General features: G+C 45.2%; 1 protein-coding gene across 1 annotated transcript in view; it reads left to right on the top strand.

Moving 5' to 3' along the window:
• Window positions 1–18,182, top strand: part of STK32C (serine/threonine kinase 32C) — a 96,840-nt gene that overhangs the window by 36,696 nt on the left and 41,962 nt on the right. The window contains exon 2 of the mRNA XM_056352587.1: window positions 13,740–13,795. Within this exon, the coding sequence (XP_056208562.1) occupies window positions 13,740–13,795 (56 nt within the window). The remainder of the gene's footprint in view (window positions 1–13,739; window positions 13,796–18,182) is intronic.

The following is an 18,182-nucleotide window of genomic DNA, read 5'->3' as shown; positions in this document are numbered from 1 at the left end:
CATATTATGGCTAACAGCTTGCTGGGAACAGTCCTTAGCAAATAGCATTTAATTTGGAAGTGTGTAAAAACAGAAAATTAAATGTGCCAGGAAAAAAAAATATTAAAAAGTCATGTTACAGTCTGTTTATTTTGGGGGCATGTAGGTAAAGAAAAAGAAAGAAGACCACAACCTGCTCCCCCCTCCAAGGCAGATGAAAAACCTTGTGGACAAGGGTGGTGATGGTTAGGCTCCAGATGGGAGGGAGTTTTCTGAAGCTGAGGTAGTAACGTTGGAAAACTTGGGTCATATCCTTTGCAGTTATTGTTACAGCTTTGCTCATGGTTTGTGGGCATACCAGGCAAAAGTACGTCTATTAATTTTGTTGCTGGGTACGGTTTCTTAAAAATGTAAAGCCAGGGCACATTGTGAAGACTGTAGGTTTAGCATGATGGAGCAGCATGAAAAATGCAGATGGTTTAAATTTGGCCCATCCTCATGTGGAGCAGAGCTCAAAAATGGAAACGGGGGGGGGGTGGTGGTGGTGGTGGGGTGGCGGCACATGAAGTATATGTTAATTCTTCTATGGGATGAGGATGACCTATTTCTGTAAGTCATTCTCGATTGCCAACTCGAGGCAATGAAAATGTATTTTCTGAACGGTGAATAATTTAGCAACTTTAAAGTGATTAACATAGAGAAGAAGATATAACAGTAAAGGTAATGTGCTTTTGGAGCAAAATATCTTCCTGTGCAGGAGGGCAGCATGAATCCTTTGCATCCTTTACATTCTCTGATTTCTCTCAAAGCAGGTTCCTACTGGAAGAAGACAGGAGGTTTAGGCTTGTGCTCATCCTCAGGACAAAGGTGGATTAAAGACCTGAGGCTTTGAAGCAGTTTGTGGTGCCAGACACTGAAAGGTGGCTTTGTCGCTGTTCAACTTTTGTTTAAATTGTGGATTAAAATGATTTAAAGAATTAACTTTCACTGTTTCCCTTGTACAGTCAAAACCACACGGTGAGCTAAGTTTATGAAAATAAGCAGACTTTATTTCTGACATAAAACATTTATTTCTTACACTGCAAGTTTGGGACACTAGGTGAAACTATTACTGTGGCTTAAATGTGAAAAAAAAAAAAAAAGCTATCCTTCTTATATTAGACAGGACTTTAAAATGGTTAATGCTTTAAAACTGTGCCAGAAAGCCACAGCTCATCCTGCTGTTAATGCATTTAATGTATGTTTTATTGGCATATACAGTGCAAAGCCTTACCGGCCCGCATGCAACACTGAGTCTAACAGTTCAGTACAGACTAAGGGGCCTGCACCACTGTCTTTGATTGCCATGCTTTATAGTAATTTCTAATAAGGTAATTAAGTTTGGTTGACAGGTTTGCCTCCCCACAGAGCAATAAAAACTGGCATTAATTATTTTCCTAGTCATCTTTATAAGAGAACCCCAGAAAAAATTGCTCCTATATATACCCAGGAGTAAGGTAAAAGGCAGTGGCTTGCAGGTCCCTGTGATATTTAATTTTGCCCAGGCACCCTGGGCTGCATGATGCTGATCTTTCCCCTTTTTTCTCAGAGCCTTATCCATCCTAGGCCATGCTGGAGTGGATGCCAGGAAAAAAAAATCCAGTAAAATTGTTGTTGAAGAGGTTGCCTTAAGAACAACTGATTCTGGTCCTCCTGGTTGGTAGGACCTCTCTTGCATGTCAGCAGGAAAAGGCGTTGGTGGTGTCCTCAAGACAGAAATCGAAGAAATGCCAGTTTTCTGGCAGGTCTTAAGACACATCCTCCTTCCACTTAAATACTGTTTTGCATAAGCTTAGCTGCAAACCCTACTGGCATGCCCATGTTTTCAGAATTCATCAAGCCTTGTGGGACGGGCTTAAATATTTTACCGTTCAGATACAGCTCAAGGGTGCAGTGCAAGTTTTCTTCACAAGTGTGGAGGCTGAGGAATGCTGCAATATCCATTTTTTATGAGGTGGCAGATCTGATGAGGAAGGTTGCAATGAAGTGGCAAGCCACCATGCCATTTCAGCATCTGCAGTGGCTGACAGGTTCTGCACCGCTGTGGCTCCCACGGTGAGCCAGCCCTTCTCTGCCTAGCTCAGCACCCCAGCTCTTCCAGGGACGCAAAGAGCCAAGGACTTGGGCATTTTTCATTTCCACTTGTTACGTGTTCCTGGTGTTACGGCTGATTTTAAAATACAAAGATGTCCTTGCATAAAAAACCCCTTGGATTAGTGTACTTTTAATTCTTAGTTTTCATTCTTCAGTAATCGTAATGAGGGCACTGTACCCGAGAGATGTTCTGCTGAACTGCTGTGTGTGCGCTGCTTTGTAGGGAGCTGGGGGGCTGCCCTCGCCTGGCGTGCATTGCAGCCAGCAGCGCTCGGGGAGCAGGGAGCCCCACAGTGCAGCCCCTGGGGGTTTAGTTTGCTGGTGGTGGTGGCCAGTCTGAGAGCAGAGAGGTGGTATCCTGGGCAGCAGTGTCCTCACATGCCAGTATAAAATTTAAGATGGTGTGGCTGCTGGACTAAGGTGACTTTTAGCAGACAGTAGTTCAGGGAGGGTTTCTCTGAGTGGACTGTGGTAGCATAAAGACTGTCTTGCTGGCTGCGTACAAAGCATTTATCTGGAGTTATGTTTAAGGACATGAAATGATTAATTGAGGTCCCATGAGGTTAGGCACACAACCCCATAAAGGGGAAAAAAACGCTGCATCAAAGGAATTCCTAATTAAATTTCTTTCTTAGACTTTTAAAAGATCCATCTCTTTCATATATATTTTAATTTAATTTTGGAGACGGTTATTGAACTTCTATGTCCCCAGTTTTATTGCAGATTTTAAAAATGTTTCCTCCTTTTCTTCTTCCTTGTAAGAGTCCCCTGGGGACTTTGGTTCAGCTAAAGTTAGTAGCTGCCTTCTCATAAAACTTGGAGGACTGGAGCTGGCTTACTATAGTAGTAGTAAGTTTCTTCCAGCAAACAGTGAATTTCTCTACTGGCTGACATTTATTTCTGATTACTAAAGGTTTCTGCATCCTCCTATGAGAATTCCTTAATCTTATTTGAACTGGCATTGCTCAGCAGACGTTACCACTGCAGAGCCAAAACATGTGGTACGTACATAAAAGATCAACATTTTTCCCATGGATGGAAGTGAACTGAGGCTGACAAAACCCAAACATTTCTGTGCTGAGCAAAATAGATTGTCAGCCTTCAGTTTGAATGGCAAAGATGCCCCAAACTTTGTTTTCAGCCTAGTTTTCAAGAAAACTTGGAACATTTCTTAGTGTTAATATTATTATTTTTTTAATTAGAGTGTTTTATATCAAAACCAGTTTGGATAGAAAGCTGTCTTTGAGCTGCAGTGAAAAGCAAAGCATCACATCTGCAGCACTGTGAGGGCTCTGGCACAGCTTGCTTTGCTGATAACTCAGTAACATCAAATAAGCATCAAATAAGCTGCCTTTGTAAGCAGGGCTGGAGAAGTGCTGAGGGGTCTGAAGTACGGGAGGAAAACTCGTCAGGCAGCATGGCAGGGGTGGCAGTGGTTTGGGATGGGTTGTGTTCCTGACAGTCACGGCAAATCTGCTTTTGCAAGCGTGGTGGCCAAAGCAGCTCTGGCACTTGGAGGGGTTGCAGCCTGGCACGCTGGGGGGCACTGCTCAGGGCTGGGGGGTTCACCTCCTGCGTGGTGGGGACACAGAACTGTGCGAAGTGTGGAGAAGATGGGGCTGGAGCTTCAGCAGCATTTTAGAGAAGCTGTGACAAATACTCAGTTTGGATATTTTACCTGAAATTCAGATTTTTTCAGAGGAGAAATGAAAACTTCATTTTGGGTCAAACATTTAATTTTGTGTAACTGTTTATTAAAATTAAAATGCAGAGGAGGTCTTATTGTGCAGAAAAGTACTGTCAAGGTCAGTTTTGAAAACATTCCAGAAGAGACACTTTCCCACCTCTCTATGCGCTGTAAAAAATTAAATTAAATGGGAGAAGGTAGCTCAATGTTTTGGTACAGCCAGCTTTACAATTTTTGTTGGAATAAATTTGTCTAAAACTGTTCAGCTTTGCTAAGGTTCTTTCTGTTCACCTTATGGTGTTTAGCAGTCACAGCCTAGCCCTGAACACAATACAATCTAAATATTGTATATGGCACCTAAAGTCATCCATTTATCATTTATAACATATGTTGCAAAAACATTAAGTAACATTTAGCAGATGTTTATTGCTAATGTTATGCTACTATAAACATGTGCTATAAAGATTTATTTTTTTTTTTGGTAAATCAATTTTAGTGACTTGAAATAAAATTTTCTAAGCTGTAGAACTGGGGAAAAACAAGCAACAAAACAAATAAAGGCTAGAGTACACATCCAATCTGTCAGCTTGATAAAAGATGGAAGCCAAATTTGGTGTTTAGTGAGATTGATTTTCTAATGCAAAATGCCATGCCTTCAAGGAAGGAATGCTGTAGTACATTTTAATGGTAATTTTTGCCATCTGCTTGGCCCATTAGAAACTCTTTATCTGGTTTTAGATTCCTACAGAAGAGGATGGACACTGAAAGGTAGGATGCCTTGCCTGAGCTTTCCCTCTGTGCCGCTGGCACCTTGGCTGTCCCTGGGGCCACACACACCTCTCCCATGCTTGCTGGCCTGCCCCACACTCCCCACATTACTATTGGTGGCTTTAACGTGGGCTCTGCCATCTCCTCCTCTCCGCAGTGCAGTGCGTGTGGAGACCCATAGCCCAGCGCTGGGAAGGACAGCATGGTCCATGGGCATTCCTCAGGGATGAAGCCTGGGGCTACCTGTGACACTGTCTCCTCTTCCAGCATCGGCGTATTTTGCAGGTCACTTGTGCCCCTAGACATGGTCCTACCTGTGTTGAGTGGCAAGATCACACTCTACTCTCAGTTAAACAGAAGAAAGAGGAAAGAGGAACAGTGAGGGGACTTTCTGTGTTCTGCCTGATCAGTCCTTTCATGTGCACAAATGCATATGTGGGGAGGGGGGTGTTTATATGTACATACACACTTCTGTGGAAGCCTTTTCTGCAAGCACATTACCTGGAAAACACAAAGCCCTTCAGTTAATGTGAGCACACACGGCCGTGGCTGCACTGCTCTCAAGGCATGACCCTGCTGTGATCTGAACTACAGCCGAAAAGCACTGTCCTTTATTTCTGCCAGCTGAGTGAATATCCTGAGCTCCTGCTGTGTGAACGCTTACTGGGTAAGCCCAGCTTGGCCGCTAGCCTGAGCTCAGGAGGAAGGCTGGTGGCAGGCAGTCCGGAGGGGAGCTGGTCTTGAGAAGTGAGGAGGTGATGGTGGGGAAATTTGGTTCGCTCTTTTTTTCCCCCATGCTACTGGAAACATCAAACTTTGTAATTATAATGGAGCTGTCCAAGAATTAAATGGCTCAACTGACCTTCCTGATCCTCTTGTTCTATTCTGGAATAAAGAGCAGGGAGAGATGCAGAAAAATAATTACTAGTGCTGCGATGGAAGAAGTGGTGATTATCCTTAGAGCCATCCAGGCAGCCGCACGCCTGAGCTGGCAGAGGTGGTGAGGGAAGAAGTCCCACAGAGCTGCAGCTCAGCCTGGTTTGGTCCAGTCCTCCTCCCAGTCTTCCTTTTTCACCACCAGCATGACTTCAGTTTATTTCCATGGTGCACAGCAGTGCTGTTGGGAGGCCCCAGTGGGTCCTGTCCCTGCAAGTCCTGTTTGCTCCATGTCGCGTACCCCCAGAGACCAGGCAAGCCGGGGAGATGTCACAGATGAGCTTACCTTTGTGTAGCACTGGCACGCGTGATCACAGGCACTTTAGGCTAAGCTTAAATCATGTGGCACAGAAAATTATGTGCCCACAAAGGCTTCTCCACTGGTCCCTGGAGAGGTGGAACTGGGGTCAGGCTAGCCCAGGAGGCTGGGCTGGTGTGAGATGGGGAGTGCTGGGGGGTGGCTGAGGACACCCTGCTGCTCGTGTCTGGAAGGGCAGTGCTGGGATCATGAGGGCTTCATGGTTTTCATGTTGTATTTAGCACTCAATTTATATGCCGTTCCTGAAGAGTTTGTGTGTCAGCTAATTATTTTTTTTTCTATCTATAGTTGAAAATACTAATTTGAAGATTTGAAAATGGGGAAAATCTTGGCTCGCCTTCACTTTATAATCAGCAAAGCTAATCTAGACTATCAGTAATGCTCAAATACCTACCCGAGCTGTCAGCTTTTTGCTTTTAGGACCTTGGTCCGAGGCTGGCTGTGAGGGGTGCCTCAGTGAGCATGGGTTCTTCCTCACTCTTCCTCCCAGGAGGAATTTTTCACTTGGCCGGCAGGAGAGGCACCAGGATTGCTGTGAGTCAGAGACTAACTTTCTCTGCCACATCAGCCTTTTCTTGCAGGGTCCTCCTGCATCAAAACCAGCACCTCGGCTGTTTTTGAAATGTGCATCTGGCCCAGGAGACAGGCCTTGGGTTTGTAACAACGAGACATCCAAAGAACAGGGATAAAAAAGGTGTGTTCCTGTCATTCCTGGTAGGGCTCTAATTAGCAGTCATTTCAGCCCAGATAAGATGATACTGTGATCAAACGGCTTCAGCTCTGCTCTACTTTAGACTTGGTGCACTGGAAGAGTTTGATTGTTTGCCAGGGAGATTTTATTCCAGCTGCTTATAAAGTTCTTCGTTTCTTAACATGATGGTTCTGCCCCAGAAAGCCTGCATTCGCTGTTCGTGGGAGCAGATAAATTTTGTGTCTGCAGTGGAGCATGGCTGCTTGAATTCCAGGCTGTGGCTCCTCAAGCTTTTCTGCAGGCAGAGCCTCCCAGGGTGGGAAGGTTCACTTTCAGTGGGCGTCTCTGCCACCGGCCAGCATGGCACCTGCCTCCTCCACTCACCCAAGTGGCTGTGGGAGTGGGACTCGGTGGACCCTGAGCTTCGGTCTCAGCAGAGCCGCACGGCCACTTTCTGCAGAGCCCTCCGTGTGGGCTGTCGGTGCCCACCCCAGCTGTGCTGGTGTTGGCTGGCCGAGGTTCCCAGCCCGGGGAGCCATGAGGCTGTGCGGCTGCCACCGGCTGATGAACGATGCACCTTGGCTTTGCTGCCAGGTCAGGAAACCTTTCCCTCAGCGGGCAGCCTGCCTGTACTGCGGTGGGGAAGGCTTCAGGGACTGAGGAGCAGTGATCCCTCTGGGGGCCAGCAGACCCCTGGGGACGAGGGAGCAAGGCACCACAGGCCCGGAGACCCCACTCCCACACTACCCCGTCCGGGGACGGCTCCAAGGCTGGCCGAGCCCTGATGCTCTGCCTGAAGCATTTACATGGGAGGTGGGTTGAATCCCTACCTAACATTTGCAATACCACCACTCTGTAATTTGCTTAGAAGCTGTTTAACAAGCGATACAACCATAAAGTGGGTCATTTACCAGGGAGTTTTGCAGAGAGGCAGTACCCTTCTAGAAGGACTAGCCGGACATGTAGGAACACGGAGAAACAAAACCATCTTCAGTATTGGCCTCAGGGCATCAGTTACCCATTTTGGGTGCTCTGGAGGGGTCTCTGGTGAGCATTACATGCAGGATGCCCTCCTGCAGCCAGCCTGCAAAAACACGTGTCACCCTGGAGCTAAGGAAAGCTAATTGCTGTGAAAGCTGTGCAGCATATGTAAAGCCTTATTTGCCCATCAGCCTGCGTATGTGAAGCACATGCTTGTCTCCTGTGCTTTTGGCCAAGACCACCGTGAACTCATTTAGTGCTCGCTAACCTGCAGCAACGGAGAGCTCAGCCGGGTGCTTAATAAATAACCTGTTTGCCTGCCTGTGTTGTTATTGCAAGGTAACGTACTTTTCTCTGACAAAAATAGCATTTGTAAAAGCATACAGAGCAGAAGGTGCTGTGTTTTCCCCCGTGATCTCTAGTGCCTCCTGAGCTTGTTGATGGAGAAGCAGATGAATGTGATACGCTTGCACTCATTTGGCAGGGTTCCTGGCCAATGCAAGCAGTATTTTTGCACTAATTAGAAATGGTTTCTGGCCAATGCAAACATTTTTGTACCCAGTATCAATAACCCAGTCTTCCTAAAAAGACTTTGCAGTGGCTTTGCATGGTATATTTGATTCCTTATGGAGTTGCAGAGATTCACTATTAATCATACAATAACTCGCTGTTTTTACAAGACTTCAGAGTTGCTTCCTAATAGTATGTTTGAATCCTTAGTTTCTAAAGGGGTTCATTTATAGCACTGAGCTTGCATTGTACCTTTAATTTCTTTCATTATGTACCAGTATTCCCTGAATTCCTGGGTGGTTAATGCTCACTTGAGTTTCCTGGCAGTCATATTATACTGTATTTCCATTCTGTTCACCCATGTAATCTTCTCTGTGGATGTGAGTAGGCAAAAACAGATCAGCCCGAGATGTTGGAGACTGAACATACTGCGTGTGCTTTTTCCAGTGACAGAAAGGAAAGCAGCGGTTTCTTGCGCTGCATGGAGCCTTCCAGATAGAGAGAAATGGATGCCTTGCATTCAAAGGTTTCAGGCTTGGGGAGGACTGCTGATGTCGTTCCCCATTGCCCTTTGCTCCCTGTCACTGTCAAATACCTCTGCATTTCCCCCAGAGTTGCTTTACCTCAGGTCTTTAACCTCCCCAATCTTCCTGATCTTCCCAATTTACTCAGGTTCATCCTCCAGTTTGAAAGCTTTTCATATTGAGTCATACAATAGTTTGGACTGGAAGGGACCTCGAGACCACCCAGTCCCACCCCCATGCCCTGGGCAGGGCCCCCTCCCCCCAGCCCAGGCTGCTCCCAGCCCCATCCAGCCTGGCCTTGAGCACTGCCAGGGATGGGGCACCCACAGCTGCTCTGGGCAGCCTGGGCCAGCGCCTCGCCGCCCTCACAGAGTGCTCCCTGTCCCTCCTGTTGTCTTGCCTCTTTCTCTCCCCTGCTGTTTCTGTCAGGCTTGCCACTTTGGAATTTTCTGAGGTTTCTGTTTGGAATGATGCTTACCCTTGACAGGCTCTCTGCAGTACTTCCCTGGTCTGCCTGATCCCCTTGCTTAGGCCCTCCCTGTCGCTCTAAACACTGCTCCTAATCCCAACATCTGTTAATTCTGCCATGGTTCCTTTTCAGCATCTCCTGACTTCCCCAACCGCTCTCCCCTGTTGCAGGCCCCCAGCACCCCATGTTCCTGCAGGCTGCCTGGCACCCCGCACAGCCTGGCTGGCTGCCCTCTGTCCGTCCGCTGCCCTGTGGTTTGCAGAAGTGGCCTTTCCTTTCTGGCTGGAATCGATGTGTGTGATGACTTTTAAGTCTAAGCTGTAACTCTTCCTTGTGAGCTGAAGCTCTTGGCATTTTGTGGCAGCAAACTTGTGGTTACTGCGGCCACATATTAATGTTTCTACATCAATTAACATGGTACTTTCTTCCAAAGGTAGATTGCAGTAATATAATAGGTAGAGAAATGCTATTAATTATGCCAACATATAGAAATACATTGATAAAAAGTTGTACTAGCCCTACAAATTTGCTGTTACAAGACTCAAGAGAAGAATTTCATAGGTGTTTAGCTTTGTAGAGAGTCATTCTTGAAGTTAAAACTTCCCTTGTTTTATTGATGAAGCTGGAAAGCATGCAGATAGATAGTGAAAGGTTAACTCAGTCCTTAAAACATTAATTTTCTGTTTTCACCAGATTTGAGGATATGGATACCAGGTTTACTAACTGTGTCCATTTTTTCCTACTATTTGTCATTAATACCAGGTCCTGATGTTGAACCCTCACTGGGTGTCCACTGGGTGTCTAAAGTTTTATGGTAGTTTTATCTTGCCATACTTTTAGATCCCTTGTAAACAAATGCGGAATAAACAGCAAAAATAACCAAAACTTTCATAGTTTTAAGATAGCAAAGACAAAACCGTCATTTTTTTGCATCTTGCATTGAGGCATACTCATCCTTCTCTATAAAGAGCTTTTGCAGAGAAACATATTCTTCATTCTCTGTATTTCACTGGAAAATGGAAGCTGTGCATCCAGTCTGCTTTATCACACAGTACATTTTGTGACTACAATGAAATCTTAATTATAGAGATGTCAGTGCAGCACCTGGCACTCTCTTGTGAAGTGGGCTGGACTGGGCTGCATGAGGTTTGGTGAGGTCCAAGAGGCACGTGAAAGCCTGCCATCCTGCTTTTCATGTGTTACTGGAAATAGAGAACAAAAACACGCCGAACGAAGCAAATCCAGGTCACGATATTTTTTATGATTGTTTGCGATTCATGGTTTGTCACTTGGTGCCAGAGAGAGTAAGGAAGAGGCAGTTCTCTCTTGTGGCAAAGAGCAACATCTTATGTCCAGCAGTTCCACCTATGTGTGAAGGTGCTGTATTGATAATGAGCTGTTAGAGGAGTCAATAGGAGTAATTAGTGTTGTTTTTTCATGAGGAGCTAATGAAATACCCATTGAGGCATTTCAGCACAACAGATGGCATTGGATTGGGGTGTGACCAACATGTCAGTGTCCTTGTGTCACAATGCCATGCTCCCTTGTGTTTGTACATGGCAGGTGGGAAGAGGATAGGATGGAATGGAAGAGAATAGAATAGAACAGAACAGAACAGAATAGAACAGAATAGAACAGAATATTTCAGTTGGAAGGGACCTACAGTGATCATCTAGGCCAACTGCTTGACCAATTCAGGGCTGACCAAGTTAAAGCATGTTATTAAAGGCATTGTCCAAATGTCTTTCAATCCCTTACAGGCTTGGAGCATCAACTACCTCTCCAGGAACCTGTTCCAGTGTTTGAACACACTCCCAGTAAAGAAATGCTTCCTTAAAGCATTCCAGGTTTTCAGGTCCCTCTGCCCCTCCCACGGGTTCCTCCAGCTCAACCTCAAGCCAAAACCATTTCTGTGCTTACAGACTGTGACTGTCAAAACTGTGCCATGCTGAAGTCACAGTGGTGGGTGACTATGGTCCTGTGAATAGGCAACAGCTGTCATCTCCCCTCGCTGGGAGTGTGTGTCATGAAATCCTTCACTGATGTCTATGACTCAGGCTTATACCAGTCACCTCCAAATAATCAGCTCTTCTAGTTGCGGGTGAAAGACAGCTTTCTCTTGTCAGCTCACAGAAAGTGGAATCTCTGGAGCATACGTAATTGTTCCAGGCAGGTTCAGGATTTCTATTTTAGGGATAATCACATATTCTGTAGTGATATGTTGTCATTTTTAGAAATCCAGTGTGTTATGCACAAAAAGCAACATGCTGCTACTATGATTTTCTTCCTCAAATGTTGGAATTTGCTTTTTCTTTTAACTGGATTGCTTACTAATTCCTGAAGAAAATAATGAAACTGAAAAAAATCAGTCAGTGTTTGTCTAACACGATCTGAACTACACATCAGCAGAGCCCTGTATTTAATGTATTAAAACTGACATCTTTGCTGATCAGTTCAAGGGCCTGGTGAATATTCATATCTAGATTTGTTTCCTGACTGCTGACTAGAGCATGCTTTCTGGATCAGTTGTAGTCATGGATACATGGAAGTGGCACTTTTGGGTTTGTTTTCTCAGCAGCAATGCTTTTTTATACAATATTCCAAACACTACAATAAAGATTTGTCAAAAATGGTCCTCCTGGAGTGATCACAGATCACGAGAACATGCACATGGTTTAATTGCCAATAAAATGCTGTCCTTTAAAGGTGCTCACTATAGCTGTGTTTCCTCTTTGAGTATTTCTTAGTGATGGAAGTTCAGTTAATGGATTTGCTTGCATGTGAAAAAAATTGGATCCGTTGTTCCAAATGCTTCAGCATTGTGTGTGCTAATATTTTGATTTCAGGAAGAATATTTATGAACAAGATGTAGCCACAGTTCTGCATTGTTCACTGTAGTCTCTCTAATAGGGGTGGTAGGAAAAAATGGCTTTAGATGGTCCTTCCGGGGGTGGGTTTGTCAGACAGGAGGGAGCAGGTGACCACTTTGCAGCTCCTGCAGCATCTCAGATGAGCTGGACACTGGCCCCGGGCATTCCCTGTGTCCTTGCCAATATCTCGTGGCTTCTCAACCCAAGATCTGTCAAGTCCTGCTAAAAGAAAGCTGTTTGCCCGTGGAGAAGGGGAGTGATATGGAAATGACACACCACCAGTGTAGCTGAGTCTTTCCTCTGGAAGCATGGGAGGCCATCAGAAGAATGGGGTGGTACAGATTTTCCCGTGTGGTCTTTCCTGGAGTCTCCTGGAGCATCCTGGGGAGGAGATGGTGCATCTGCCCTCCAGCATTGCTTGTGGAGTGAACTCGGAGTGTAGGTAGATACGTGGTAGGAACTGGCCCAGACTGTTTTCAGTTTCGTTTGGCAAAGTTTTCTAAGTTCTCCTGCAGAAAATGTCCCACAAAAGTGACAACAACAATATTTTGGATACAAGCCTAGCACAAAAGGGTAATAGGAACTCCATGGACATGTGTGGGCTTTTGATTCATCCTCAGAGATGACAGATGTGCATTTATTTAAGATCTGGGAGTGGGACTCGGAATATATATAGTGAATTCTTTGCTCCCACTCTTCCTGTGTGATTCTGGTCTCCACTGTCAGTCAAACACAGGTCCAGTGCTCTCTGTTGACCATTACATGCATCATTCACCCTGCAAATCCCCAAACCCATGCCAAGCATTTCTTTCCATCCAGACTTCTGGGGAGCAGGTGCTGAGGGTCTCCGTGCAAGGTCAGGGTCTCATGGTAGAAATGTCAAGGGCTGACAGATGCAGGTGAGCAGGGTGCAGCTCAGTTCACCAGCCAGCTCCTACTAAATGTCTGGCCACTTTGAGAGCATGCTGGGCATGGGCAGCCATCAGCACTGATGTGCAGCGTGCGTGCACACCATGGGCTTCATTTGCAGCTGTGCAGCTTACTGAGCTGTGAGGACATTAAGGAACTGAAGTATAAAGAGGCAGTTTGTAAAATGAGAGTAATACTGTGTGCTTTACATTGGTTTTTGTGACAGTATTTGTTTGTCGATAAGGCCCTCCAACTATATGGTAAAGGGGATTATCTCATTATTGGTATAAATAGACCTACTTTTTTATTTATTTAAGACTTACATTAGACTACATCACAGCAATAGTTTAGTAAAAATAATTTTGTTTGCAGTAGCTGCTGATCAAGGCAGTATCTGAAGTGTTACAACTGTACTGTCCTTTCTTGTCATTACTGTGGCTCTGGAAGAAAGATCTGGTACAGATTAGTTTGCACATGAAGGAGTGGAAGTCAGTCCCCGTCTTCTAAATGTTGTCCTTTGCAAAGCACCGATACCAGGCCACGTGGCTGCTGAATGTGCACAAGCAGTGCGGGGCCAGGCACGTGTTGAGCAGTGGCTGCCCGCGGCGTGGGGTGCACTACTTGCTGGTGTTCTCCACTCTGCCTGTGCTCAGAGTTTGCTCTTGCGCTTGTGGTGTCTGTGAGTCTGTGAGACTCGTCCTGTATTGACACAGGTCAAAGCTGTATTTTAACTTGTGCTACGCCACTTGTTTAGTAACCTAATTCAAGCTGTTGCTAGCTACTTCCAGCAGGTAAAAAGAGACGTGGAAGGAAAACCTGCTATCCTGCATCTTCCCTGGGAGATGATGACTTTAATAAAAACATGATCAATGCGCTTTAGTTGTCTCCTTGTCTTCTTTTTAAGTGTAAGATCTTTGCAGTAAAGCATTTACAAATTTAAATTCTTTTTTCTTTTCCTTGTAGTGAACTTTGACCACTTCCAGATTCTGCGGGCGATTGGAAAGGGAAGCTTTGGCAAGGTAGGCTTGTTTTCTTGTGTGTCTTATGCGGTGCCTGCTGTTACATACTTGCGGTTTATTGAAACGGTAATGGTACTGAAATAGGCTATTTTTATTGTGGATGGTGGCAGCTAAGTAAACACAGGAAAAATGTCTTCAGAAAAATACATTGTTGCCATTTGGCATTGTTTTAATTCTTGGTGTCTTGGTGAAACAGGTGTATTTTAAACTACTAGCACAATTGTGACTGTTTCATGGCAAATATTCATTAAGTTTTCTGCTTCCTGAGAGGCTTTATAGGTTGCGAGAGGGGGACAGTAAGTCAGGAAGGTGTTGGAAGTTGTGCTTATTGGTTGAGTGAGCTGGCACAATGTGGTCAAGAGGGTTCTCTGAAGCCCTGGGCTGTTTTCCCACTCAGAAATGAGTTATGCTAAAGGAGTTTTATTGTTTATTTTTAACAAGGTTTTTTTTGCCAAGCGTGTGGGAGAAGGTGGGAGGTGATGATCAAAAAGCTGGATAGCTCTGGAAATCAGTTACTGATTGATTTCCTAGTTTTATTCCTTTTTCATTGCCTTTTCCACTGACTCTCACTTGGTCCCTGTGTAGATGACTGTTTGCTGCTTCTGTCATGGCATTTTATACCATTTGTTTGCAGCGCAAGCCTGAGGTTCGGTGCATATATGTGCATGCATGTGTGTATGTCCTTGCGTGCACGTGAGACTTCATTGGTTCAGTATTGTTCTGCGGTCATTTTGTCACCAGCATTTTACTGTGCCCCAACAGTAGTTGTGTCCCTCTGTTTAGCTGAGAGGTCTGCACCCAACAGACCTCTCAGGGCAGGGAAATGGCCTTTGAAATTCTGCAAAAGGTGCGATATCAAGTTTCTGAAATAGCGTAACAAGTTCAGAGGATGGTGCAAGCGCTTCTGTGTTTCCACATGCTGCTAAAATAAACTGAAGATAAGCTGAGCAATCAGAGGAAAGCTGTACCCTCTCTCATTTCATTCTGTCTGGTCATCTTGGGCAGTCTCTCCCATCTTACTTTGATCAAAAGTTCATACTATGAAGGTAAGAAAATCTGAATCTGGCCCAGGAGATGAGCTGTACTTTTTCTCACTGCCCATTTAAGCCCTAACAAGGCAGTGTCACACTGGGTGATGGCCACATGAGCATCTGGCCTGCTGCACTCAATGCTTGGAAACTTTGTTCAGGTGGTTGGAAACTTCGAAAAAGCATATATTTCTCAGGCGGTCTGTGACTCATTGGGCCAGAAGACCCCAAATATTTTACCAGTTACTGAAAATGTCTTTTAAAACACTTAAAATGTATTAAGTAGTGCCAGTCTTGAGAAACAGTAGCAGTACAAAATCCAACCGTGGTCTTGATGAGGTAGATTCCAGCTTTTAGAGTCAAGGGAGTGGACAAGATTAGTCATAGTGCTGTCATTAGCACTGCTTGCTAATGAAGACATTTTGTCACAGCCACAGCATCAGTTAACTGACAAACACCATTACACGATTCTGGTGTGCTTGGGGCACAATCTACCCATACGAATTCCCATCCAGCTTTGTTGTAAGCCGGCATGGGACTTCCATGGTTAATGAAAATGTAATGTTGAGTAGTGTGCTAGTCACAGAGAGGGTGGTTTTAAATAGTCACCCATATTTGCAGCCATGTCTCTAGAGCAAGAAGAGGCAGAATCTGGCAGCAGAGCTATATTAGATGGTGGCGAATGGTTAAATATAAGATCAGGTCTTTCCTTAGGGTAGCACTGTAAAGATAAGGCAAACAGCAGAGGAAAGTCTGCCCAGATGCTCCTGGCGAGAACGAGAACTCTCAGGGTCTTGTGACCTCTGCTCTTCATCAAAGGCCAAAACCTAACTCAAAGTCTTACAAAAAAATAGCAGCTAACATTTTTTTTAAGCCCATATGAGAAGACTCATACTTCCAAATGTAAACTTTACAGAGAAAAGAGGTTGTACTCTGTTAAGCACCAACACCTGATGATGGAAAATTAATTCTGTTCAGACCATGAAAAGGAGAAAAAAATATTCGTCCCAGGGTAGGACCTTTTTGGCTTTGAAGAGAGCTGCTCCTCACGGCTGATTCCTTCTCTGTTTATGTTAAAGAAAGGTTAAGTCTAGCATGTAGCAGTCTATCAGGCATCAGAATTGTATATACACTTTCAACAAAATGCTGAAATGATTAATCTGTCATCTTTCTGGATAATTATGTCAATATGCCAAATTTCCTTTGATACTGAGAAAAGCTTTTTACATTTATGAAGTAATTTACAACTCTCATTTAATTACAGAAAATGGAGAGCTACCTACCCGAAAACTGTTATTTGAAATTTATGAGTAATTTAGTTGCTTTGGTTGATTTAAGCACTTCTGCCCACATTCAGGAAGGCATTTAGGAAGCAGCGTCCTGTCCATCTCAAAGTGGGGGTTTAGACTCTCAGTGTGCAATGAGTGACCTGTGAAATCTGTGATGCCGTGTGATCTTGTAGTGAGGGATCTAGGAGGCAGCCACTTGCTGGGTAGCTTCAGGCAAGGCATTTGCTTTCCACTGTTATTTTGTGCACCTCTCAGGACAGACTGGCCCTTGGTACAGAAACCTTACCAAATGAAGGAGAAATGAACTCAGCAATTGCTTTTGATTTTGAAGAAACTGGAGAGCCCCTGAGCTGTGGCTCTGGTGTATCTGTAAAAACCAGCCAATTTCTGTTTCCTAGAGATGGGTTTAATCATCTTTAATATACTGTTAATAAAGGAAGGTCATGCTCAATTCCATGTTTACTCAAATTAGCAAATGTGTAATATTTTCCATATATATTAGAGGTAATATTATTTGATTTTCAGTATTTTAATAGGAGCATTGCGTTTCTGCTGTAGCACAGACTCCTTTCTCAAGCAGTGGCAGTTGCTCAGGTTTTAGCTGCTCCATTGCCGTTACCCAAGGAGCAGTAGCCAGGAGAGGGTTTCCAGAATGTGAGGCAGTTTGTGACCCCCAGTTTTAATGGGGGACATGCTCTGAGTTTCATTATGCTTCACAAGAGACATGACGAGACCTGGAAATCTCAGAAGGCATTGGTTGCATTGCAGGTATCCTGACATCTCCCTTTGTAAAAATTGACATCTCCTGGCTTAAGTCTTCTTAAATCCATTTGAACTGGGAGGCATTTGAGAGTGTCCGCTCTTGTATTCCTCCTCCCGCTGGGCTTCCCTCCCCGTTCTCCTTCGAATCAGTCGCCACAACCTTTTCCAAGGGATACAGAACTGGATAGGGTTATGGGAATTCATTATTTCCACTTTACTGCTGTGAAGAAATAAAAACATGGATTCAGCATGGATTTCTGTCCTTGTCTGCTGTTAGAAATAGGGGGTTAAGTGAGAGGATGGGGGCTGGAATGAGCAGTGGCATGAAAATAGGGTTTGCCAGAGTGAACAAATACGTCGTGGGGTGGGTGGGCCAGTGCGGGCAGTCTGCAGGGCTCTGCCGGGCGCCGCTTTCATGTTTCTTCTTTTTCTTTTTTTTTTGAGTAATTGGTGAAGTAATTGGTGAAGTTCCCATTAAAATTAATTTGTGAAGTCCCATTAAAATAGACCCTGTGAATGCTGAGGAGAACCTGCCTGGTAGTAAAGAGGTGTTTACAGCTGTTAGGCTGCACAGGGAGGCCTGGAGAACAGGGTCCCCAGGCAACCCCCACGGCCTGCTGGTGTGGGTGGGAGCCATGGCGGGAGCCGCCGTGGGGGATGGGGTGAGAGGCCGCCATGGGGGATGGGGTGAGAGGCTGCGGTGAGGGACAAGGGGAGAGGCTGCGGTGACGGACAGGGTGAGAGGCTGCCATGACGGACGGGGTGAAGTGGTGAGGGGCGGCTGTCCCAGCATGGCAGCTGCAGACAGAGCGTCCCCCCTCCCTCAGACCTGCTAGGGGGTTGCCCGGGAGGGCTGGCTCCCTGAGGGTGCCCCTGGCTGACCCTCCCAAAGAAAGCTTGCTTGTAATGTGCTTTGCCTGGCAAAAATACTTCAACTTAATGATTTTGTCGCTTTAATAATTCACACAGCCTGAAGCTGGGTATCGAAAAGCTTTAATCTGTTTTCTAAAGGTCATAAACGCACACCCACTAGACATACTGTAAATAAAATTCCCTTAAAGTCTATTCTCAACTGAATCCTTCTTTGATGCCAACACAAGCTTGATCCTTTGTCTTTTATTTCCAGCTTCATAAATGTTGGGGCTTTGCCCCAGAAGAAAGGCTAGGAGTGTAATCCTTTGGCATTAAAATGCCACAGGTATTTTTTGCCCTTGCTTGTTCCTTTGCCAAGGGTTTGCCCCCGTTGGACATTGGCCCTGTCCCTCCTCTGCACACTGCTGGCGGCCCTGGCCCAGGGCCTGCCGTGGT

This window comes from Falco biarmicus, chromosome 9, assembly GCF_023638135.1.
Source record: "Falco biarmicus isolate bFalBia1 chromosome 9, bFalBia1.pri, whole genome shotgun sequence".
Classification (NCBI taxonomy): domain Eukaryota; kingdom Metazoa; phylum Chordata; class Aves; order Falconiformes; family Falconidae; genus Falco; species Falco biarmicus.
The sequence above is the reverse complement of the archived record's forward strand: the minus strand, read 5'-3'. Positions and strand labels throughout refer to the sequence as shown.